Source organism: Pongo abelii, chromosome 14 (assembly GCF_028885655.2).
Source record: "Pongo abelii isolate AG06213 chromosome 14, NHGRI_mPonAbe1-v2.0_pri, whole genome shotgun sequence".
NCBI lineage: Eukaryota > Metazoa > Chordata > Mammalia > Primates > Hominidae > Pongo > Pongo abelii.
This window is the reverse complement of record NC_071999.2, coordinates 26,954,873-26,976,456: the sequence shown is the minus strand read 5'-3', so window position 1 is coordinate 26,976,456 and position 21,584 is coordinate 26,954,873. Positions and strand designations below refer to the sequence as shown.

Sequence of the window (21,584 nt, the reverse complement as noted above, 5' to 3'; positions counted from 1 at the left end):
CCCAGGAGTGCTGGCTGCAAACAGAAATCAGAGCCTGCCCCAGATGAAATGAACCTAGATTTTTCTTATGCAATGTAAGGCTAAAACTAAAATACCTGACCTATATATCATGGATTCGCCAACCAAGTTACCTTTATATGCACAAAACAGGAAATGAGAGGTACATGACAGCCTGTGGAATACAAACATGCCAAGAATGAGAACTGGAAAGCACAAGTAAATACTACCACTGACATCATTCTGCAAAGACTCCGCAAAATTGTATTTGAGAATTTTACGGAGAACATAAACCTTGGCAAAAAGGTTTTACAAAACAATTCACCTTTTTAGTTAGAGACTGTCTTTCAAGTCTTACTAAGCAGATCATACATCTTAGCTCATGACTTCTGCAGAACTCAACCACAGCTCTATTCGTTATATTATTACTATTAATATTTTTAATTGAGACAGGGTGTTGCTCCATCACACAGGCTGGAGTGCGGCGGTGCAATCTCAGCTCACTTTAACCTCCACCTCCCAGGCTCAAGCGATCCTCCACCTCAGCTTCCCAAGTAGCTGGGACCACAGGCATGCATCACCATGCTCAGCTAATTTTTTGCACTTTTGATAGAGATGGGGTTTCACCATGCTGCCCCCCGCTGGTCTCAAACTCCTGAGCTCAGGCGAAGCACCTGCCTCAGCCTCCCAAAGTGATGGAATTACAGGTGTGAGCTACCACGCTCAGCCTCTATTTGTTGTAACAATTATTCCACGGGTATATGTGCAGCCATGTTGATGCTGTCCTAATTTTAAAATATTCAATGTATTTCAAACAGTAAGCAGCACATAAGTTTCTTTTAAAGGGCTACATATTCTGACGTCTTCATTTTTTTCTAATGGTAGTATCTCAAAATATCAAAATTCATCATGCCCCTTAACATAATAGTTCAAAAAAATGACGCATAATCAATTTATCTTCAGGGTATATAAGAAAACATACTTGGCTGTGAAGAATGCTAAATCAATATCTTTAAACTATTTATATAAAAAGTACTATGGTTTAAAATCCAAGTCAGTTAAATGTCTTATAATCTACTATTCTAAATCTTTAAAAATATCACAGGTTGATTTCTATTAAAAAAGTATTTAACTCTATAGCAAACACCAGCACTGAATTGAGAATAGCTTCTTGTCTACTTAAGTGCATGACACATGATAAAAAAAAAATGTTTGGAATACTGCATTGCACATTGCACCCATCAACCATCCATACAAAATACTAGCAAAGGGACCATAAAACTAGACATAGAAGGACCTCAGAAAGTGAACTAGACACAGGAAAAGACTGTCAGCAGGTAACAGATAGTCCCCAGCTTTCTCCGCATTTCCTCAGAGTTCGTACATACTAATATGGAGTATTGGAGTTTGGGGGTACAATTTTAGGGGCAAAAAATTGAAAGCTTTTCCGACCCTCATTTAAATTTTTGTTGAGTATAGGAGCAATGTTGTCAATTGGTGAAATAAGAAAATTCACTCTTTCCCAACGATGTGATAGAAGACCCAACAACATATGAAGAGGCCACATATGCTCCCTGGGACAGCCCTGAAGAGTCATCTCTATAAATGGGTCTGTGACTATCAAACTAAACATGAAGAGAACTACTAAATTCCTGACAGTCCAATACTAACTCAAATATAATGTGAGAATTAACGTTTTGTTATAGTGATTAAACATGTTTGCAGTTGTTATGGGTCGACTGCCGCTTATGTGTTGGCCACAGTCTAGAACCATTGTCTGGGACTCACAGGAAGCCTCGATTCAGAGGAAGAACTTTCAACACCAGCTCACTGTGGACTAGAATGGTTTCCAGGTGAAATGGTGTGTCCCCCAGGAAGACAGATGTTCATGTGTAGGCCCAGTGAATTATAAGCGTTAAAATATATGGCATGCGCCTATGTGTGTACACATTTAGACAAGCAGTGGAAGGAGGCTGGTAAAAGTACGAAAAGAAATCTTCCCTTATGTTATTTTCTGTCTTGGAGTTTTTTGACTTTCCAATGTCCACAATGTTTGGCTTACAAATATGACTAACCCATGTACAGAGAATAATGGTGGTACCTCCCCAACACACACACACACACATGCACTATCCTGTACTTAAAATTACTTCCTCTGCTATGTCTAATCTTATACAGTGAACAAAACTTTGTTGAAATAGGTGTAGTGTTGAAACTGCATGACAGCTGACAGTCAAAACAGTGATACTGAGAGAAGTTCACGTTTCTGCCTTACCAAGGCATCGTCATTATGTGAAATTATTCAATTTACTCTGGTACATCGATGTTAGAACGGTTAATGCATTCTAATTTGTAAAGGTAACAGTAAAAAATGACTATGAGGCAGTTTTAACAAAGCTGAGTATTAGAGAAATAATTGTGACACTATTCAGCAAATGGCCTTACTGTTTTAAAATAAAGAGCTCTATTTTTAAACTATCAGAGCTTGGTAACATGTTTCATATGCTAGACAGCAATACTTTCAGAACTTCCACCTTTCACTGGAATAAAAACAAAAGAGTCATATTTTTTATTCAATAATTTAAAGAATATTCCTGCCGGGTGCAGTGGCTCATGCCTGTAATCCCAACACTTTGGGAGGCTGAGGCAAGCGGATCACTTGAGGTCAGGAGTTCGAGACTAGCCTGGCCAACATAGCGAAATCCCATCTCTACTAAAAATACAAAAAAAATTAGCCAGGCCTGCTGGTGGGTGCCTGTAGTCCCAGCTACACAGGAAGCTGAGGCAGGAGAATCACCTGAACCTGGGAGTGCGAGGTTGCAGTAAGCCAAGATCACGCCACTGCACTCCAGCCTGGGCAACGGCGAGACTCTGTCTCAAAAAAAGAAAAAATTTTTAAAAATAAATAAATAAGAAATATTCCTTTATATCATTGAATCTACAGTTAAGTATTCAGTTTCCATATTATGCACAGTGCCAAGTTCCTCAGAGATATTCAAAGCAGAGCCCCACAGAGCCAAAAAGTTGATGGTCTCAAACAAGATGGAAGGGAAAAAAGGAGGGAGGGTAGAAAGATACAGATGCAGACTTTATAGTCACAATTCAGTACAACTCTAGTCACACATGTGGACCAAGTTTAACGTTTTAACCATTCTATGGTAAAGAATCTTGGTGTTTGTTTGCAGGAGGAGGTGTCAGTGAATTTAATGTGAATTTATATGCAACTGTGTTCTTTCACGACACCAAAAGGAGAAGCCAGTTTCTTGATTTAACACCAATCCACACATGCACACTCTCAAACACGTTTTAGACTCGTCTTATGCTCGCAGTCCAGCCTGCTTGTCCCTAGCAGTTACAGGCTAGAAAACATATATGTACAAAAGACCCTAATGCCCAAAACGTACCTTGTGATTCTTCAGCCTGCACATTTCTCCCCTTGGCAATGTGTAACTCTTGGGCAGAGTAATACACAAGTCCACTTCCCTTTTCCCCAAGTTACAGCTTATAATTGATTGTTTTGGTTATCAAAGAATTAGAAAGCAAAATGAGTGGCAAAGAAGAACAACATCCGTAATAACCAGATAACTGGTGTCAATGAGCAACTCTGTGTGAGTCTGTGAGCTCTTATACAGTGTGGCCTTAAACAGGTACATTCTCATCTAATTATTTTTTTCTTGTAGAGATAGGGTCTCACTATGTTGCCCAGGCTGGTTTCAAACTCCTGGCCTCAAACAATCTTCCTGCCTTGGCCTCCCAAAGTGCTGGGATTACAGGCATGAGCCACTGTGCCCAGCTGTTCTCATCTAATTCTCATCATGCTATAAGCTATGACATTATTCTACTTCCAGTTTACTAACTGCAGTATCTTGAAACCAAACAGATCTAGAGGTAGGGAAAGATCTGTCAAAAGTTTGGTGTCTCTCCAAGAGAGCCAGTGTTGCCCCCACCTTGCTGGAGGAAGGAGCTCCATCATGACGCAACCAACAAAGATCACCCCCTACATGTGTATCTCTGCTCCTCTGGGGTGGTCTCATACTGGGGTGAAAGGGGCTTTCTGCTATTCTGAGGTCAATCACCTTGCCCCAATCCACAGTTCAAAATAGTTCAAAACAAAACTCAAGAAATAGCATCAACACCTTCTCCGTCACTAACACTGGAACCTGGAAATCACACTTGCCTAGTGCTCTGTCCACTTACAGCTCCACTGCTAACCATCCCAAGTGCTTCTCTTCTCCTGCAGCAGTATAGCCCTGCACCTCTTCCTGGGCAATGACGGCAGCCTCATGTGCTTATTCTAAATGCAGAGCAGGTGGCTGTGCACATCAAACCCAAGTACTATGCCTTTGTCACTTGGCCCATAAAAGCTTTTCCCGACTACAGCAGCCCGTCTCCAGTAGCCTGGCCTTTCACAGCACTTTGTCCATCATCCCCCTTCTGTATTAGTCCGTTTTCACGCTGCTGATAAAGACATACCCCAGACTGGGCAATTTACAAAAGAAAGAGATTTAATTGGATTACAGTTCCACATGGCTGAGGAAGCCTCACAATCATGGTGGAAGGCAAGGAGGAGCAAGTCCCGTCTTACACGGACGGCAGCAGGCAAAGAGAGAATGAGGAAGATGCAAAACTGGAACCCCTGATAAAACCATCAGCTCTCATAAGATTTATTCACTGCCACAAGAACAGTATGGGGGAAACCAATCATCTCCCACCAGGTCCCTCCCACAACACATGGGAATTATGGGAGCTACAATTCAAGATGAGATTTGGGTAGGGACCCAGAGCCAAACCACATCACTTTCTTCTTCCACATCTTTTCTGGAAAGACACACACCTGGCCATTACACTCTTCTGCACCTCTGCACATGGGGTTCCCCATGTCTGGCCTGCCCTCCCCACCAAGCCTCACCCAAGTTTCCAGGCTGACTCCTACTCATCTTTCAGGCCCAGCTTATTGGTCTCTACCAGCAGCTTTGCCCCATCCTTCTACTTTTCCTGCAGTGCTGCCACTAACCACGCACCCCCAATTCTTGACAGAGAGGGACTGCAATGCTTACCTCACATATACCAAATATACGATTATGAATAGTACTGATCACGATCAGTCTCAGAGTTCCTAGGGCCTAAAGTAAAAGTCAGACTGGGTCTGACCAGATGGCTTTCCTCTAAGGCGGGCCCTAATCAACTGAATTTAAAGCAGGTAGCTCCCAAGTGGGGTTTGGGAAGACACTATCAGAGCTTATATTTATATATACCTCCAAAAAATAAGCTTTCAGAAACATTTATTAAATGCACTGACACTGGTGTCCCAACATAATTCTACGTAATGTGGCTGGAGAGGAACCTCCTTAAATGGGAAGGGTGGGTGGTGCTATGGACTGAACTGTGTCCTTCCTAAAATTCATATGTTGAAGCCCTAACCCCCAATGTGATGGGATGCCACTGTTGGGCCCTTTTGCAGATAATTAGGATCAGATGAGGTCATGAGGGTGGGACCCTCAAGATGGGATTAGTGCCCTTATTAGAGACAGAGAGCTCTCACTCTGTCACTCCCTCACTCTCGCTCTTGCTCTTGCTCTTGCTCACTCTCTCTGTTCTGGGAGGACATAGCAAGAAGGCAGCTATCTGCAAGCCAGGGGAGAGCCCACACCAGAACCGGATCATGCTGGCACCCTGATCTTGGACTTCCAGCCTCTAGAACTATGAGAAGATGAACACCTGCTTATGCCCACTGGTCTACGTATTTTGCTATGGCAGCCTGAGCTAATACAGGGATAACAGTGGTACCCTCCCTGTCTGTCTCTCTCCTTACTACTACACATTTCAATTTCCAGGTCCCAGCTAGGTGGAGTCATGGATCACTTTATCTAATTTAAACTAAATTAACCCTCCCAAAAGAAAAAAATGGCTTAAGAATCATACAACAAAACCACAAATTGGAAATTATACTTATTAATAATGCAATTACAAGAGAATAAAAAGCAGCAGAATTGACACATTCCTAGTAAAAGCTCTTTAAAACCATTTTACTAGGTTAAACATTAGGGTAATTTAATCAAATCTGACAAATCGGCCAAAAGCATTCAAAATAATAGAGAAGACTGTGAACAATATGTACTTACATCCACAACTCTTAACGGAGAATCTTGGTAAATACATACTGGGTCTTCAGATAATAACTAACAATGATAGCACATGTATACGAATGTTTTAAATATACATATCAAAGGTTCACGCTAAAAAATTTTATGGGCTGAGTGTGGTGGCTCATGCCTGTAACCCCAGCACTTTGGGAGGCCGAGGAGGGCAGATCATGGGGTCAGGAGATCGAGACCATCCTGGCCAAAATGGTGAAACCCTGTCTCTACTAAAATACAAAAAATTAGCCGGGCATGGTGGCACGTGCCTGTAGTCCCAGCTACTTGGGAGGCTGAGGCAGGGGAATCACTTGAACCCAGGAGGCAGAGGTTGCAGTGAGCCGAGATCACGCCACTACACTCCAGCCTGGCGACACAGCAAGACTCCAAAAAGAAAAAAAAAAAAAAAGTGTTACAAATGGGACATCCAATGAAAAAGTTTTGGAGACCACTGATATAGACAGAGAACTTACATGAGAGTTAGGTCCACTCTCAAGCCGAAGTCTTTTCTAAGCTGAAACCTGCCAACACTCTCCAAAAGCCTTTCATATGGTATACGTTATACATAGACTGAAGATACATAGAATAATCCATCAGAGTGACTAACACCATCCCAAACTCAACCCAAATCATTTTTAATGACATCTAATAGAAAATAGTAAAGGCTTAAAACCTGTGATTTCAGTTTTGAAGAGCTGGCTTTCATTTAAGAGAAAAGAATGGGTCAGCATTTGAATGACCAAACCCAACCTCATGGATTTCAGGAAATTTCTTTGTTAAACATCCCTACATCCCCACAATGGTCAGACCTCTCCTTTTGTTCTCTCTAAGCATTGTTCCTCTTGAAAGGGTTGCTGATTAGCATTTCTGAGTAAGCTTTTGCTGTCTGTTGAGTGACTCAGCTATAAGTAGTAGAACAAACACTTAGATGCAACTTTCTGGATAAGGACACAGAAGTTCACATGACTAAACTGAGCAGAAACAGCTACCTACTTTTTCAATTTAAGCAACTAGATCAGACATTATGCAAACAAACCCTTGGTGCTGTTTGTGAGCATAGGGAATGTTCTTTGATGCCCCGAGAGCAAGGGTTTTCCCATCTACTCATTACAACAAACATATGAAGATATTGATCCTTTTTTCCTCTGACCATCCTCCCTTCAAAATCATGTCTGTTTCCAATTAAAGACCCAAACATTTACTAAAGTACTCAACAGAAAAACAAGAGTTTAGCATTTTGTTCCTATTCTCAGATACTTCTAGTTGATTTTAAGATTTGTTTAATTTTGAGAAAATAGTATACTTATTTCTTTTTTGAGATGGAGTTTCACTCTCTTCACCCAGGCTGGAGCGCAATGGTGCGATCTCTGCTGATTGCAACCTCCGCCTCCTGGGTTCAAGCGATTCTCCATCCTCAGCCTCCTGAGTAGCTGGGATTACAGGCACCCGCCACCGTGCCTGGCTAACTTTTGTATTTTTAGTAGAGATGGGGTTTCAGCATGTTCGCCAGGCTGGTCTGGAACTCCTGACCTCAGGTGATCTGCCTGCCTTGGCCTCCCAAAGTGCTGGGATTACAGGTGTGAGCCACCACACTTGGCCAAAAATTGTATACTTATAGAAGAGTTGCAAAAATAATAGAGTTGACATCTATCCTTCACCCAGTTTCCCCACAATATTAGCATCTTACATCACCACAGCACAATTCTCAAAACTAAGAAAGTAACACTGGCACAACACTAATCCAATTACAGACTTTATTCAAGATTCACCAGTTTTTCCACCAATGTATCTTTTCTGTTCCAGAATCCAATTCAGGGACCAACACAGTACTTACTTGTCACGTCTTGGGTCTCTTCCAATTCTGGTTGAATTTTAATTTGTCTCACAAATCCTGATGCTTAATTCTTTTTAATCAAAGAATCATCAATGCTTCCAAGTTCACAGCAGACAATAAGAGTTAACAGAATTTGGGAAGAGGAGAGAGGAGAAATAAATTACTGACCAAAATTCTCAAACCAAATGCCTTTACCTACTTTAAACAGGGGGAATGGCACAGATGTTTTTTTGGTCAAATTCAAACTGGGCTCCATTATCCACCCACACAGGGGTCAACTTGATAAAGAAATCACCATGAAAGTCTGTCCTCTTAGACATTTGCCGTTTCCTTAGAAACACCAAATATAAAACTGGCCCAATGCTGACAGGCTTTTCTGTTTCTAAAAATACTCTTCAAGAAAGCTCACACATTCAATGGTTACCTGGAATGTACTATGCCAAAGCTCCCCCAATTCCAATATTTTCGTCTGCAGGATTCCTCAAAAGACTTGTCCAGGGGTGTAAAGCTGATAACAGTTCTCATTACAAGACTCTTCTATGGCATTAATTGCTGCTGGTACATCGAAAATAAGAACTCAGGATTGTTGTGCCATTCACGTTCAGAAAATACAGTGCCTGGCTTGGAAATTAACCAAGTATATCTGCTTCTAAACAAAAAGCAGCACACCCAGAAGGAAAATCTTGAGATTGTTTTCAACATCAGCAATTACTCTTGATAAGGAATACTTTTACCTTTGCCAAACTTGATAAAGACAGCAGTCTCAAATCAGAGATTATGTAACCTTGGTTTTTAAGATAATGATCTTTACATAAACCAAAAAAAGTTATGATTCTGCCAGGTGTCATGGCTGATGCCTATAATCCCAGCACTTTGGGAGGCCAGGGCAGATGGATCACTTGAGGTCAGGAGTTCAAGACCACCTGGCCCACGTGGTGAAACCCCGTTCTCTACCAAAAATTCAAAAATTAGCTGGCCGTGGTGGCGGGTGCCTATAATCCCAGCTACTCGAGAGTCTGAGGGGCAGGAGAATCGCTTGAACCCAGGAGGCAGAGGTTTGCAGTGAGTGGAGTTCACGCCACTGCACTCTAGCCTGGCCAATAGAGTGAGACTCCATCTCAAAAAAAAAAAAAGTTATGATTCTAGCTAGGATGCTGGTATTGCTTGTTTGCTAAATTGTAAGCAGCTTGTGCATTAAGACCAGATCCTACATAAATTCTGTAGCATTAAAACATTTAGAGGAGAATTCTTCATCCTCACAGTACTCAATGACATTGGATCTAGTACCACATATATAATCTCTCCCCACTATTCATGGACAAATTGGTTATTGAAGATTATTTTGTTCTTTTTATTCTTTAAGACAAAAATATTCTTTTAGAATTATGATCCCATCTAATTAAACTTAAGGGCTTCTGCACAGCAAAATAAACTATCAACAGAGTGAACAGACAACCTGCAGAATGGGAGAAAATACATGCAAACTATGCATCTGACAAAGGTCTAATATCCAGCACCTATAAGGAACTGAAACAAATTTATAAGAACAAAATACTAACAACCACATTAAAAAGTGGACAAAAGATATGAACAAACACTTTTCTAAAGAAGACACACATGCCGCCAACAAACATATGAAAAAAATGCTCACTATCACTAATCATTAGAGAAACGCAAATTAAAACCACAATGAGATACTATCTCACACCACCACCATGGCTATTTAAAAAGCCAAAATATAACATACGCTGGTGAGGTTGCAGAGAAAAGGGAACAATTAAACACTGTTGGTGAGAGCGTAAATTAGTTCAACTATGGTGAAAAGCAGTTTGGAAGTTTTTCAAAGAGCTAATAACCGAACTACCATTCAACTCAGCAATCCTATTACTGGGTATACACCAAGAGGAACATAAGTCCTACTACCATAAAGGCATATGGACTCGAATGCTCACTGAAGCACTATTCACAATAGCAATGACATGGAATCAACCTAAATGTCCATCAACAACAGACTGGATAAAGAAAATGTACATATACACTATGGAATACTATGCAGCCATAAAAAAGAATGAGATCATGTCTTTTGTGGGAACATGGAATGAGGGGGAGACCATTATCCTTAGCAAACTAACAGGAACAGAAAATCAAATACCGCACATTCTCACTTACAAGAGGGAGCTAAATGATGAGAACTCACGAACACAAAGAAGGAAACAACAGACACTGAGGCCTACTTGAGGGTGGAGGGTGGGAGAAGGAAGAGGTGCAGAAAAAACAACTACTGAGGCCGGGCACAGTGGCTCACACCTGTAATCTCAGCACTTTGGGAGGCCAAGGCGGGTGGATCACCTGAGGTCAGGAGTTTGAGACCAGCCTGGCGAACATGGTGAAACCCCATCTCTACTAAAAATACAAAAATTAGCCAGGCATGGTGGCACATGCCTGCAATCCTAGCTACTCAGGAGGCTGAGGCTTGAACCCAGGAGGCAGAGGTTGCAGTGAGCTGAGATTGCACCACTGCACTCCAGGCTGGGCGACAGAGTGAGACTATGTCTCAGATAATAATAATAATAATGATAACTATTGAGTACTAGGCTTAGTATCTGGGTGATGAAATAATCTGTACAACAAACCCCTATGACATGAGTTTACCTATATAACAAACCTGAACACACACCCCGAACCTAAAATATAAGTTAAAACAAAACAACCAAAAAACAAGGTTAAAAAAAATTAGGATCTCAGCATTAATATTATAAACAATGATACTGTACCAACCTAGCATACAGTGCTCAATTCCTTTTTCTGTAAAGGTAATATTCTTTTTTTTTTTTTTTGAGACAGAGTCTTGCTCTGTCGCCCAGGCTGGAGTGCAGTGGCACGATCTCGGCTCACTGCAAGCTCCGCCTCCCGGGTTCACACCATTCTCCTGCCTCAGCGTCCTGAGTAGCTGGGACTACAGGCGCCCACCACCACGCCCAGCTAATTTTTTGTATTTTTAGTAGAGACGGGGTTTCACCGTGTTAGCCAGGACAGTCTCGATCTCCTGACCTCGTGATCTGCCCACCTCGGCCTCCCAAAGTGCTGGGATTACAGGCGTGAGCCACCGCGCCCGGCCCTGTAAAGGTAATATTCTATTTAAAATGTACCTTGGCAAAGCCAACAAAAATTTATCAAAAATTTATATGAAGTAATTTTCCTTTAAGGCAAACCAACCTGAAGAAATGCAGTAACTTGACAAAGCTCGAGTTATCACTGTAATGAAGTTTTTGCTAGCTAAAACGCCCACCTGAAATGAATGAGTCATTCAAAACTGAGTAACTGTAAACATTCCTAACTAGCTTTGAAGATCTCATTTCAAATATTGAAGAAAACTGCCTTATGGCTTTGAAATTCACTATTTCAAATGGTATGCTGATAATCACATAGAAAGATTACATATGTCTGATAGTGATGACATAAGTATTGCTCATTCCTTTGATCAGCACATTATTTCAAGATTTTTCTGGGGGAAAAAAACATTATAACTTTAAACATTTTTGAAAATTTAGATATATAAAATTAAAAATTCACCACCAGTTTCCTCTAAATAGTGAGCTTTTGTAAGTATTTAATATTTAACTTAAAAGGATATGAGGCTATTTATACAAAATGTCCAGGGAAATCTACAGAAATACAAAGTAAATTTGTGGTTCCTTAGGGGTGGGGGGAGGAAGGGATGGGAGATGATAGCTAGAGTATAATATTTCTTTTGGAGGCGATGAAAATGTTCCAAAATTGACTGTGATAATAGTTGCACAACTCTATGAATATATTAAAAATCACTGAATTGTATACTTTAGATGGCTGAATTATGCACTAAAACCTTTAAAACATTTGAAAGGAGATAAGATTGTACACTTCAGGAAAAGGAGATCTTGTTAGGTGGACACATACATAATCTTACATATGTATATAAACATTGAATCCCATTAATTACTATTCATTTCTAGAGGATGAAGGAAGTTATTATCCTCATTGTTAAGGTCCTAGAAAATCAATCCCTAGTAGAAAAAGACTACTTCATAATTCTCCATCATGATGGTAATCTGAATTCATTGACTTCAATAATGAAAGACTTAATAAACCTACCACAGACTTCAGATCAAACACTGGTGGTATTTTCAGTGTCAAGAACAAGAACAAGGTTTGGTGAGACATCTATATACATAGCACAGTCCCTCCCAAAAATTCAACGAATTGGCCAGAATTTGGAGTTCTCATGTAGTGCATTCCCCTGGGGGTGCTAAGGCCACAGTGGACCCCAGAGGGGACCTCACTCCTGCTTTCTAGGCATTTCCCCAGACCCACCCTCTTTCTTCAGTCACGTCAATTCCATTCCAGTAACCTTGGCCCATAGAATTCCTGTCCTGAATGATAGCATGCCGCCCCTCACTGCCCTCCCTTCCTCTGCTTCAAACTCCCACTCCTAGTCAAACGCCAGCTGCCCAGAAAGGCAAGCGCAGAGCAACTGCTATAATCCAGAGGGTTTCAAACCAAAACTGGCTTAGGGTTGAGGAAAGTAGGGGAGAGAACTCTGTTCCAGAGAGGACAGGCCTGCCAAGGGGTACAACAAGGTAAGTCAGACAGCCTTGAGTCAGCAGACTAGTCTGAGCCTCATCTATCCCATGTGGTCCCTTCTTTTCCAAAAGCTCAATTTAGGGGCAAAGGAACTGGGATAAACTCTCCATGCCCCTGACTCTAACAAAACCATTAACCTTTTCTCCAGAAAAATTATATTAAAAAACAAATTATTTATCCTTTTATAAAAATATTCCTTTGAATAGCTTCACTAACTTTTAGCAAACATTCATGGCCAAGATAAAAGGCCTTATTTTTAAAAATCAATATTGTCATAAAACTTGAGTTTGGTAACATTAAAGTGCTAAAATAACATGGCTTGACGTTTTCTAAAATCCTTAAACCATAATGCTAAGAAGCTTTACAATCAATTTTTTTTTTGAGACGGAGTCTTGCTCTGTCACCCAGGCTAGAGTGCAGTGGTGTGATTTGGGCTCATTGCAATCTCTGCCTCCTGGACTCAAGCGATTCTTGTGCCTCAGTCTCTCGAGTAGCTGGGACTACAGGCAAGCACCACCACGCCTGGCTGATTTTTGTATTTTTGGTAGAGATGGGGTTTTGCCATGTTGGCCAGGCTGGTCTCAAACTCCTGGCCTCAAGTGATCCACCCACCTTGGCCTCCCAAAGTGCTGGGATTATAGGTGTTAGCCACTGCATCTGGCCTATAATCAATTTTTTAATGAACTACAAGTCACTGATAACCATTAGTAATTCCTATTTAGACACAGAGTCAAGGCGAACCAAATACTCAAAGGCCATTTTAAAGAACATCAAGGACCACATTTTAATTTTTTAGACCCTATCCAGTGCATGCGGAAACTTACACTCACAGTATAAGCCATGAACTCAGAAATTATATGAATTTTAATGTATTTCAACTAATTCAATTATATACTTATATAAAGCTTTAAATACAATAGTTGGTAACTGCCTACTTTATTCCTCACCAACCCACTGTACATCCCCAACTTACTCTGCCTCTCTCAAAACAGTACAGATGAAACTGCACAGCAGGCAGCTACTCGGAATCCCTCTGACTAATAATACAATCAGTCTGGGTCAGCTTTCAGTCTTGATTACAGAACAGGTAGTAAAGCTCCATTATCAGTGCTCTTAAAAATCTTTACCTTCCAGCTGGGCATGGTGGTTCATGCCTGTAATTCCAGCATTTTGGGAGGCTGAGGCAGGTGGATCGCCTGAGGTCAGTAGTTTGAGACCAGCCTGGCCAACATGGCAAAGCCCCGTCTCTACTAAAAATACAAAAATTAGCTGGGCAGGCGCCTGTAATCCCAGCTATCTGGGAGGCTGAAGCAGGAGAATCACTTGAACCCAGGAGGCGGAGGGTGCAGTTAGCCAAGATCATACCACTGCACTCCAGCCTGGGGGACAGAGCAAGACTCCATCTCCAAAAAAAAAAAAAACTTTACCTTCCATTAAAACAAAAGAATTTAGAGAAAAACAAAGGCCTCTATTTTTTTTCTCCCAGTCTTAAGCATGCACAAATGGATAACAAAATTAAAGGAATTAATAGAAATTAAGCAAAAATACAACTTGAAAACACACTAAAGTTTAAAAAGAAAAGTAGCTCTTCAAATCCCATATCCTTATACAGTACATATCTTTTAGAAAATCATCTTTTTGAAAGCAATTCAATAGAAACACATATGAGAAGGTGTGAAGAAATGGAACTACATGAGCAGTGCAGGATTCCAAATGGTTTAGGTAAATTCACAGTTGTGCAACCATCACCCCAAATGAAACCCCATCCACATTCACAGTCATTCCCCATTTCCCTCCAACCTTTTCTCTCTTCCTCAGCCCCAGGAACCACTAATCTACCTCATAACTCTATAAATTTGCCTCTTCTGGATACTTCATATAAATGGAATCATGTACTGTGAGGCCTTTTGTGACTGGCTTCTTCCACTTAGCATAATGCTTTCAAGTCTCATCCATGTTGTAGAATGTGTCAATATTTCATTCCTTTTTATGGCCCAATAATATTCCACTGTATGGATATACTTCATCTTATTTATTCATTCATCAGCTGATGGACATTTAGATTATTTCTACTTTGGGGCTATTCATAATAATGCTGCTGTGAAATATATGTGTACAAGTTTTTGTGTGGAGGTAGGTTTTCATTTCTCTTGGGGAGATATACCCAGGAGTAGAACGGCTAGGTCATATGGTAACTTTACATTGAACCTTTTGAAGAACTATCAAACTGTTTCCCAAGGCAGCTCCATCATTTTTACTGTTTTCCAAAGCAGCTCCATCGTTTTTCATCCCCATCAGCAATGCATGAGGGTACCAAGTTCTCTAAATCATTGCCAATACTTGTTATTTGTCTTTTTGATTGGAGCCATCCTAGTTTGTGAAGTGGTAACTCACTGTGGCTGATGCTCTGTATCTTAAACGAAGCCCACACATTCTGAAATGGGGACTCAGCTATTCTTCCAAGTTACACTTTTAAGTATAAAATATGCCCAACTGTCATTCTTAAAACCCAAAATAAAGCTGCATAATCTAACACTCCTTTAATAAGTGAAAATTCCACCTCCATATAATATGCACCATTATTATACCCCAATAATGTCCAACAGCCTGACCTTTCTAAATAAAGATGTCAGGCTAAGTCATTTGTACAAGTGTTAGTGCAGTAGTGGAATACTTAAACATATAACAACAAAGTTTTTGTCTTCCAAAAAAGAACACTGGATTGGAACTCAGGTTTGTCAATAATCTATGTGTAACCTGATAAATCACTGAACTTCTCTATACCCAAGCATGGTGTTCTGAGCAGCTCACAGAACTACATCCTCTGAAGTCTCTCCCAGATACAAAGTTGTTTAAGCCTGAAAGTTTAATGAAATTTGAAAATGTACGAACACCCGTGCTAAAGAACTAGCTTTGCACAGCAGAAAAAAATTTTACCCTTAGTAGTCAGATGGGCTGGGTTCAATTTCCAGCCCTGCCATTTAGGAGCTGTATGACGATAGGTACATTATTTAGCATCTCTATATTCCAGTCTCCTGGCCTGCTTCAAGAGGTTATGAAGATTCACTAAGCTGCTATAGTTAGGGTGTGTGACATAGCGGCCAGCAAAAGTAGACATTTAAACGCTAGCTTCTGTCCATCTTTCTGCTAACTCTGGGCAAAATTTCCCAGCAAATGAAGACCTCTTAACAATTGTGGACCACTGAGAACTGAATGTGAGTCCTTGTGACTTGTGGGATTCCCTTATGAAGCACGTCCCCCATAATATGGTCTAAAAATTGCTAAAGAGGGCTATCAACTGGCTTAAAACAAGGCTAGAAGGGGGTTCCAGGAAGGAAGCCCAGGGATGAAAAGAGCAGAGACCTCATTTTTGTTGGTGACATTAGAGTGAAAACTTCTCAGGGCTCAGAGGCAGGCTGGGCGCAGAACGGATGCGCAGGAGAGGATGGTGAGGGCTGCATTCGCATGACCCTACTGGAAGCGCGGGGCTGCACCGCGGGCTAGTGGGGTGGGGAGGGGGCAGGCGAAGGCTCTGGGGGAGATGGATGGGGGCCGGCCAGGTGCGCGGCCAAGCCCCGCGCACGAGGACGAGCCCCTTCCCAGCTGTGACTCCACCGCCTTCCGCGCGAGCGGCCGCCTTCTCCTACCTGATCTGGTTGTCGCGGAATTTGTTGAGATGCGGTTGGTTGAGGTAAATGGTGCGGGCGGGTGCCTCCAGCTGGTCTCCAACAGACGTGGCCCGGGACATCTCATCCTCTGCCTTCTTATAGCCCAAAGAAGAACGAACAGGTCCTGCAGAGACAGGGCGCAGGCAGAGAATACGACACAAAGAAGTCAACCGCCAGGCGGGAGGCTGCGAGCGCCGGCCGCGGGCGGGCGGCCACCGGCGGGGAAGGATGCTCGGGTGAGGCGGGCGCCGCCTACGTACCTTGGCTCCCCCTGGAGACGCCGCCGCCGCCCCCGCCGCAGCCACGGCCGGCCCCGCCCCCGGCCCCGCCCACGCCCACGTCCACGCCCCGCGCCGCCCCGGCGCTTGTGGAGCGAGCCCCGCCCCGGGAGAGCGGCCCCCAGCTCCTGCGCTCCCTCCCTGCAGGGACTGGGCCGGGCTGGACGCCCAAGCTGCTTGCCGGGCTGGGGAGGGCGACCGCGCGGGGACGGCGGGGTCGCAAAGGCCAGCGGCACCCCCAGCCATCTGGCCGAGCGTACCCTCTAGTCCCGGGAACTGAGCTCTGGAACTGGGTTTTCTGGGATCCTTTGATCTTCCTTAGGAACAGAGACAGCAGCAATGGGAATGCGCCCTGCAAGCAGCCACCGCAGAAGGAGATGGCGAAAGCACACCTCTGGGCGCTAAAAATGGGCTTCCCAGACCCCAGGGTGAAGAGCTCGCTCCCACCATTGTCTGCAAGGGATCCGCCGCTCTTCTCCCTACATGCACCTGGAGACCTGAGTGCAGTAGCTGTCCCAAACCCAGCTCTGGACCAGCGCGCGAGCTTTCGTTTTATTGCTTAAATTACTGTTTCAGTGGTTACGTGGCAAGCCAGCCTAGCTCAAGATTTGATTTCAGTCCTATGGGTCAAGACTTTTTGGGTGGACCCAAACCCCTGCCCCCCAATAACCTTCACTTGAGACATTCCAGCCTAGACCTAGAGAAGGATCCAGTTATTACTGAAACTGGTACCCGCACATAGATCTTAACCTCATCTCCAACTCCAAGGCAGCATCCCTTGTTAGAAGGGGCTGCCCAGCTTGAGAAGTGACCTTCAGAGGAGAGGCGTCTGAGGTAAAAGATCACAGAAAAATTAATACTCTACAGATGAAGCCTTATCTTGTTTTTCTTAAATATACATTCGCCCTCTAATACCTGCCGCGCTTTCCAACTATCAAAGAAACGGACGTTGCACATCATTAAAAAACTGACGTCTTGGCCGGGCACGGTGGCTCACGCCTGTAATCCCAGCACTCTGGGAGGCCAAGGCGGGCGGATCACGAGGTCAGGAGATCGAGACCATCCTGGCTAACACGGTGAAACCCCATCTCTACTAAAAATACAAAAAATTAGCCGGGCAAGGTGGAGGGCGCCTGTAGGCCCAGCTACGCGGGAAGCTGAGGCAGGAGAATGGCGAGAACCCCGGGGGTTGGAGCCTGCAGTGAGCTGAGATCGCGCCACTGCACTCCAGCCTGGGCGACAGCGAGACTCGTCTCAAAAAAAAAAACAAAAAAAAAACTAACATCTTACGCAAGTAAACCTTCACTTCCCTCTTACAAAGAATACTTTTCACTGTCATAGAGAAACACTTTTAAAGAGAAAGTTTTGGCTACATCATCTTTTTAAAGTGATTAGAAGGATGATAATCCTTATCCTAAGAAAGGGACAAGCAAAATGTAAACTGGTTTACTGAAAGCTGACATATTATTCTGAATATTAAGTAAGAGTTAAGTCTGAAGTGGGCTAAGGCTTCTCCCTTCACCTAGATGGGGACGCCTAGTGGGTGCAGGCTCCGGGGCTCAAGCCAGGTCCCTGGTCACAGGTCAGGCACACTCCAGTTTTCCTCTTGCTTTTTGCGTGTGCCCACAGCACCCTGGCTATTCCTCACTCAGACAGGATCCCTCATCTCCTTCCCTCCAACCTCCCACTCTCTGGGGTCTTTCTGGCTCCATGGGACACTGCTTGGTCGTCTACTCAACAACAAGCGGCAGCAGAGAGCCAGAATCCCTTCTTCCAGACTGTCTGGCCCGCCAGCTGGGGCTCCCGGACTTCAATCAGGGAAGGCCAGGTGTTGGAGCATTTGCTGATGTAAGACAGATGGAGAATATTTTTGAAACTAGCCTATATGGAAGTACTGCTTTTCTCTCTGCCCACTTACCCTGCCTTGTCGTCCTCCACAGTACCAGATATCATCATTACCTGATTTTATTTATGGAGGCTCTGTCTCACTGCACCCAGGAGCCCAAGCTCCAGCACAGTAGGGACAGGCTGGGTTCACTGAACAGTGCATGGTCAAAGTGGTTCATTGCTCACCTAGTGGCTCTCAGTTCCCCTGTGCATTAGTATTACCAATGCAACTTTCACAATGTATTAGTTCCTGGGCCCTACCCTCTCGGATTCTGTGGTCACTGTGTTTTGTTTCTAAAGCTCACTAAGTGATGCTGATGAGCACCCAGTCAGGATCACTTGTTAGATGCCACTGAGAACACAAAAACAAAAGATCAGGTTCCTGCCCTTGAAAATGTTCCCTCAATTAAGGCATGAAGGTGTAACCATGGTTACTTACCAGTGTGTGACTAAGAGTGGGCCCAAAGGTGCTAAGGAGGCTCAGAGGTCAGCAGCCTCTTTGTGCTGGGAGGGCAGGTGGTGGAATAGATTCTGAGTACAGACAGAAGAGCCTGGCAATGTGGGTGAGGTGTGGACTAGGAAAGGGAAGGGCATTGGAGGAAAGGGAAGGGCATTGTGGGCAAGGGCAAGAAGAGCTTAAGCAAAGGCCCAAGCAGACAAAATTGTATCGGGGCCAACTAAAAAAACGAATCAACCCTGAGGGTCCAAATTGGGAAAAAGTAGAAAAAAAGTTCACCAAAAAAATAGCCTGTGGCCAGACTGTGGATGACTATGCCAAGCAAAGAAGCTTGAACTTCATCCTGAAGGTCACAGGAGGTCGCAGGAAGTTTCTGAGCAGGAGAGAAGAGCATCTGACAGTGACGGCAAAGGGGCAACAGCAGGAGAGAATTTTTAGATAAGGGGACCAGGTAGGAAATTAATTCTACAATCTAGAAGCAAGATGATAAAAGCCTGAATTAAATGGAAGTTGGGATAAAAGGATGGACATGAGAAACATCTGAAGAGAAAACCCTGAGCTGGGCATGGTGGCTCATGCCTGTAATCCCAACACTTTGGGAGGCCAAGTTGGGAGGATGCCTTGAGCCCAGGAGTTCGAGTCCAGCCTAGGCAACATAGCAAGACCTCAGCCCTACCAAAAAAAAAAAAAAAAAAAGAAAGAAAGAAAACTCTGCAAGATTTCTGGGGAGGTGAGGTTTAAATGTGTGCACCAGAAAAGGAAGAAACACGAGACCACTGAGGTTTGAAGAAGACTGGGACAGAAAAAAAAAATCACTGATAGAAATAATAACCAGAACAATAACTTTTCCAAACAAGAATTTAGATGTTGGATAACAAATATTGGAGTGAAAAAAATTATTGACACGAGTAAATAGTGATGACAGAATGAAGTGGAATAATGTCTCCCACTTACCTACCTAGCATGCTTCAGGCCAACACAGCTTTCTATACCACAACAGGGAAAACCTTGGGATTTTCTTCCTGGGTAGAAATAGTTATACCACCCCGCACCTGTCCCTAAGATTCAGATAAATTTTTTCTACCTCAGTGGCCTCATCTCGACCTAACCCTGTATTAGAAAAAAAATATTTTCCAAAAAAATTTGTGGAAAACATATTGCCTAAGGAAACATTATACCATCTACAGCAAAGCACATTATGACTAAGGTTTCATGAGATAATTGTGAGTTAATGCATTTTGCAAATACTACCACAGAAAATGAGTATATGCTTACACCTCCACCATTTAAACAGGCGCTGTGTCAGCAGAGAGTGGGAGTTCAATAAATATCTATTAGTTGAGAAAGAAACCAAAGGGAAGGGAAAGAACTGAGAGAACAAGAGTAAGCAAAGAGAAAAGCACTAAATTTGCCCCCACCCTGCAAAGTGGAAATGCAGACAAGACAGTGGAAGGTCAAGGCCGTGAGGGCAGAGACTTCCTCTTGTTCACAGCTCTATCCCTGGATAGAGTGCCCTGGATCATGCCTAGCACACAGTAGACAGTCTGAAAGAATATGTCAAATGAATACATAAGAGGCTAATGTAGTAGGTGCCTTTTAAAGGCACCTACCCAGCCGCTGAACCAGCTGCTCCCTTGTCTGTCTCCCTTGAACCAGACCTCTTTCCTCATACAAGCCAGGGAGCCCATCAGCTGGGTCATACCGTGCAATCCCATCTACTTGTTACAGCTCTTTGGACCAGGGATGGTTACTTGGTCCAAATTGGGCCACCAAGGGTCTCTCTTCTGGGAACTTTGACATGGGAACTAGTAGGGACCATTTCTGCATGTGGCTGGCCTATTAACATATACACACCAGGTCTCTAGATGGCCGTCTTCTACCCTCTGAGTGGACCAGGAGACAGAGAAAGGATTTTTTTTTTTTTTTTTTGAGATAGAGATGAGGCAGCAGTTTTTTGGGTCCTAGGTCCAGTCCTCTCCGAGATCCCAGCTGCATTAGGGGGTTTGGGTTCCATGAGCCACCACTGGATCATTCTATAAACTTCTCATAACCACGTATCTTAACTAGTATGGTAAAGCAGTATGCAGAGAACCTGTTTTTCCCTATAAGATGGAAAAGCAAGAAGGGTTAAAGAGGAGGGACAAACTCCTATTCATCTGTAGATCACCACCAGGTGCCCAGGATTTTAGATAATCTAGCACAGATGCTGTTAAATGCTACAACCCAGACCCAGGAGGCTGAATCTGGCAGAGGAAAGTCTTCACAGCAACATCTGGGCCAGTAGGTTTTGATGAAGCCCCAAAGTGGGTGGGAAGTGCAGGACTAATGAGATAAGCACCCCTGTCCTCCTCCTCCTGCCTTCAGAGTTTCTGCCCAGGGTTGGAGAAAGAACAGAATGTTAGGAAATGAAGAGAGATGGTAGAGAATGCCCACCAGAGACCAGCAATAAGAGGACAGGTGAAGAACAGGGAAGGGCAGAGGAGAGCAGATCAGTTACAGTAGATACACCAGTGACCCACAGAAGCATGAGGGGGTGGAAGGGGAGGGACACGCACTCAGCAGCTCACCTTCCGCCAGCTCTAGCTCTCTGGTTGATGTCTCCTCCATGCACTTTGTTCACTTCATTGTACAAAACGTATATTTTCATATTTTCAACCCTCTAACCACATGATTGGTCATGTTTTTCATTTTACTGAATGACTCAAA

The 21,584-nt window shown here is 43.3% G+C and overlaps 1 protein-coding gene across 1 annotated transcript in view; it reads right to left on the bottom strand.

Annotated features, from left to right (window-relative positions):
* The window catches only part of LOC100453345 (phospholipid-transporting ATPase IB), a 534,685-nt gene extending 516,198 nt beyond the window's left edge, over positions 1 to 18,487 (bottom strand). The window contains exons 1-3 of the mRNA XM_063715074.1: positions 18,453 to 18,487; positions 16,517 to 16,851; positions 16,236 to 16,380 (exon numbers count right to left, since the gene is read on the bottom strand). Of these exons, the coding sequence (XP_063571144.1) occupies positions 16,236 to 16,380; positions 16,517 to 16,851; positions 18,453 to 18,487 (515 nt within the window). The remainder of the gene's footprint in view (positions 1 to 16,235; positions 16,381 to 16,516; positions 16,852 to 18,452) is intronic.
* Between the last annotated feature and the right edge of the window lie 3,097 nt (positions 18,488 to 21,584).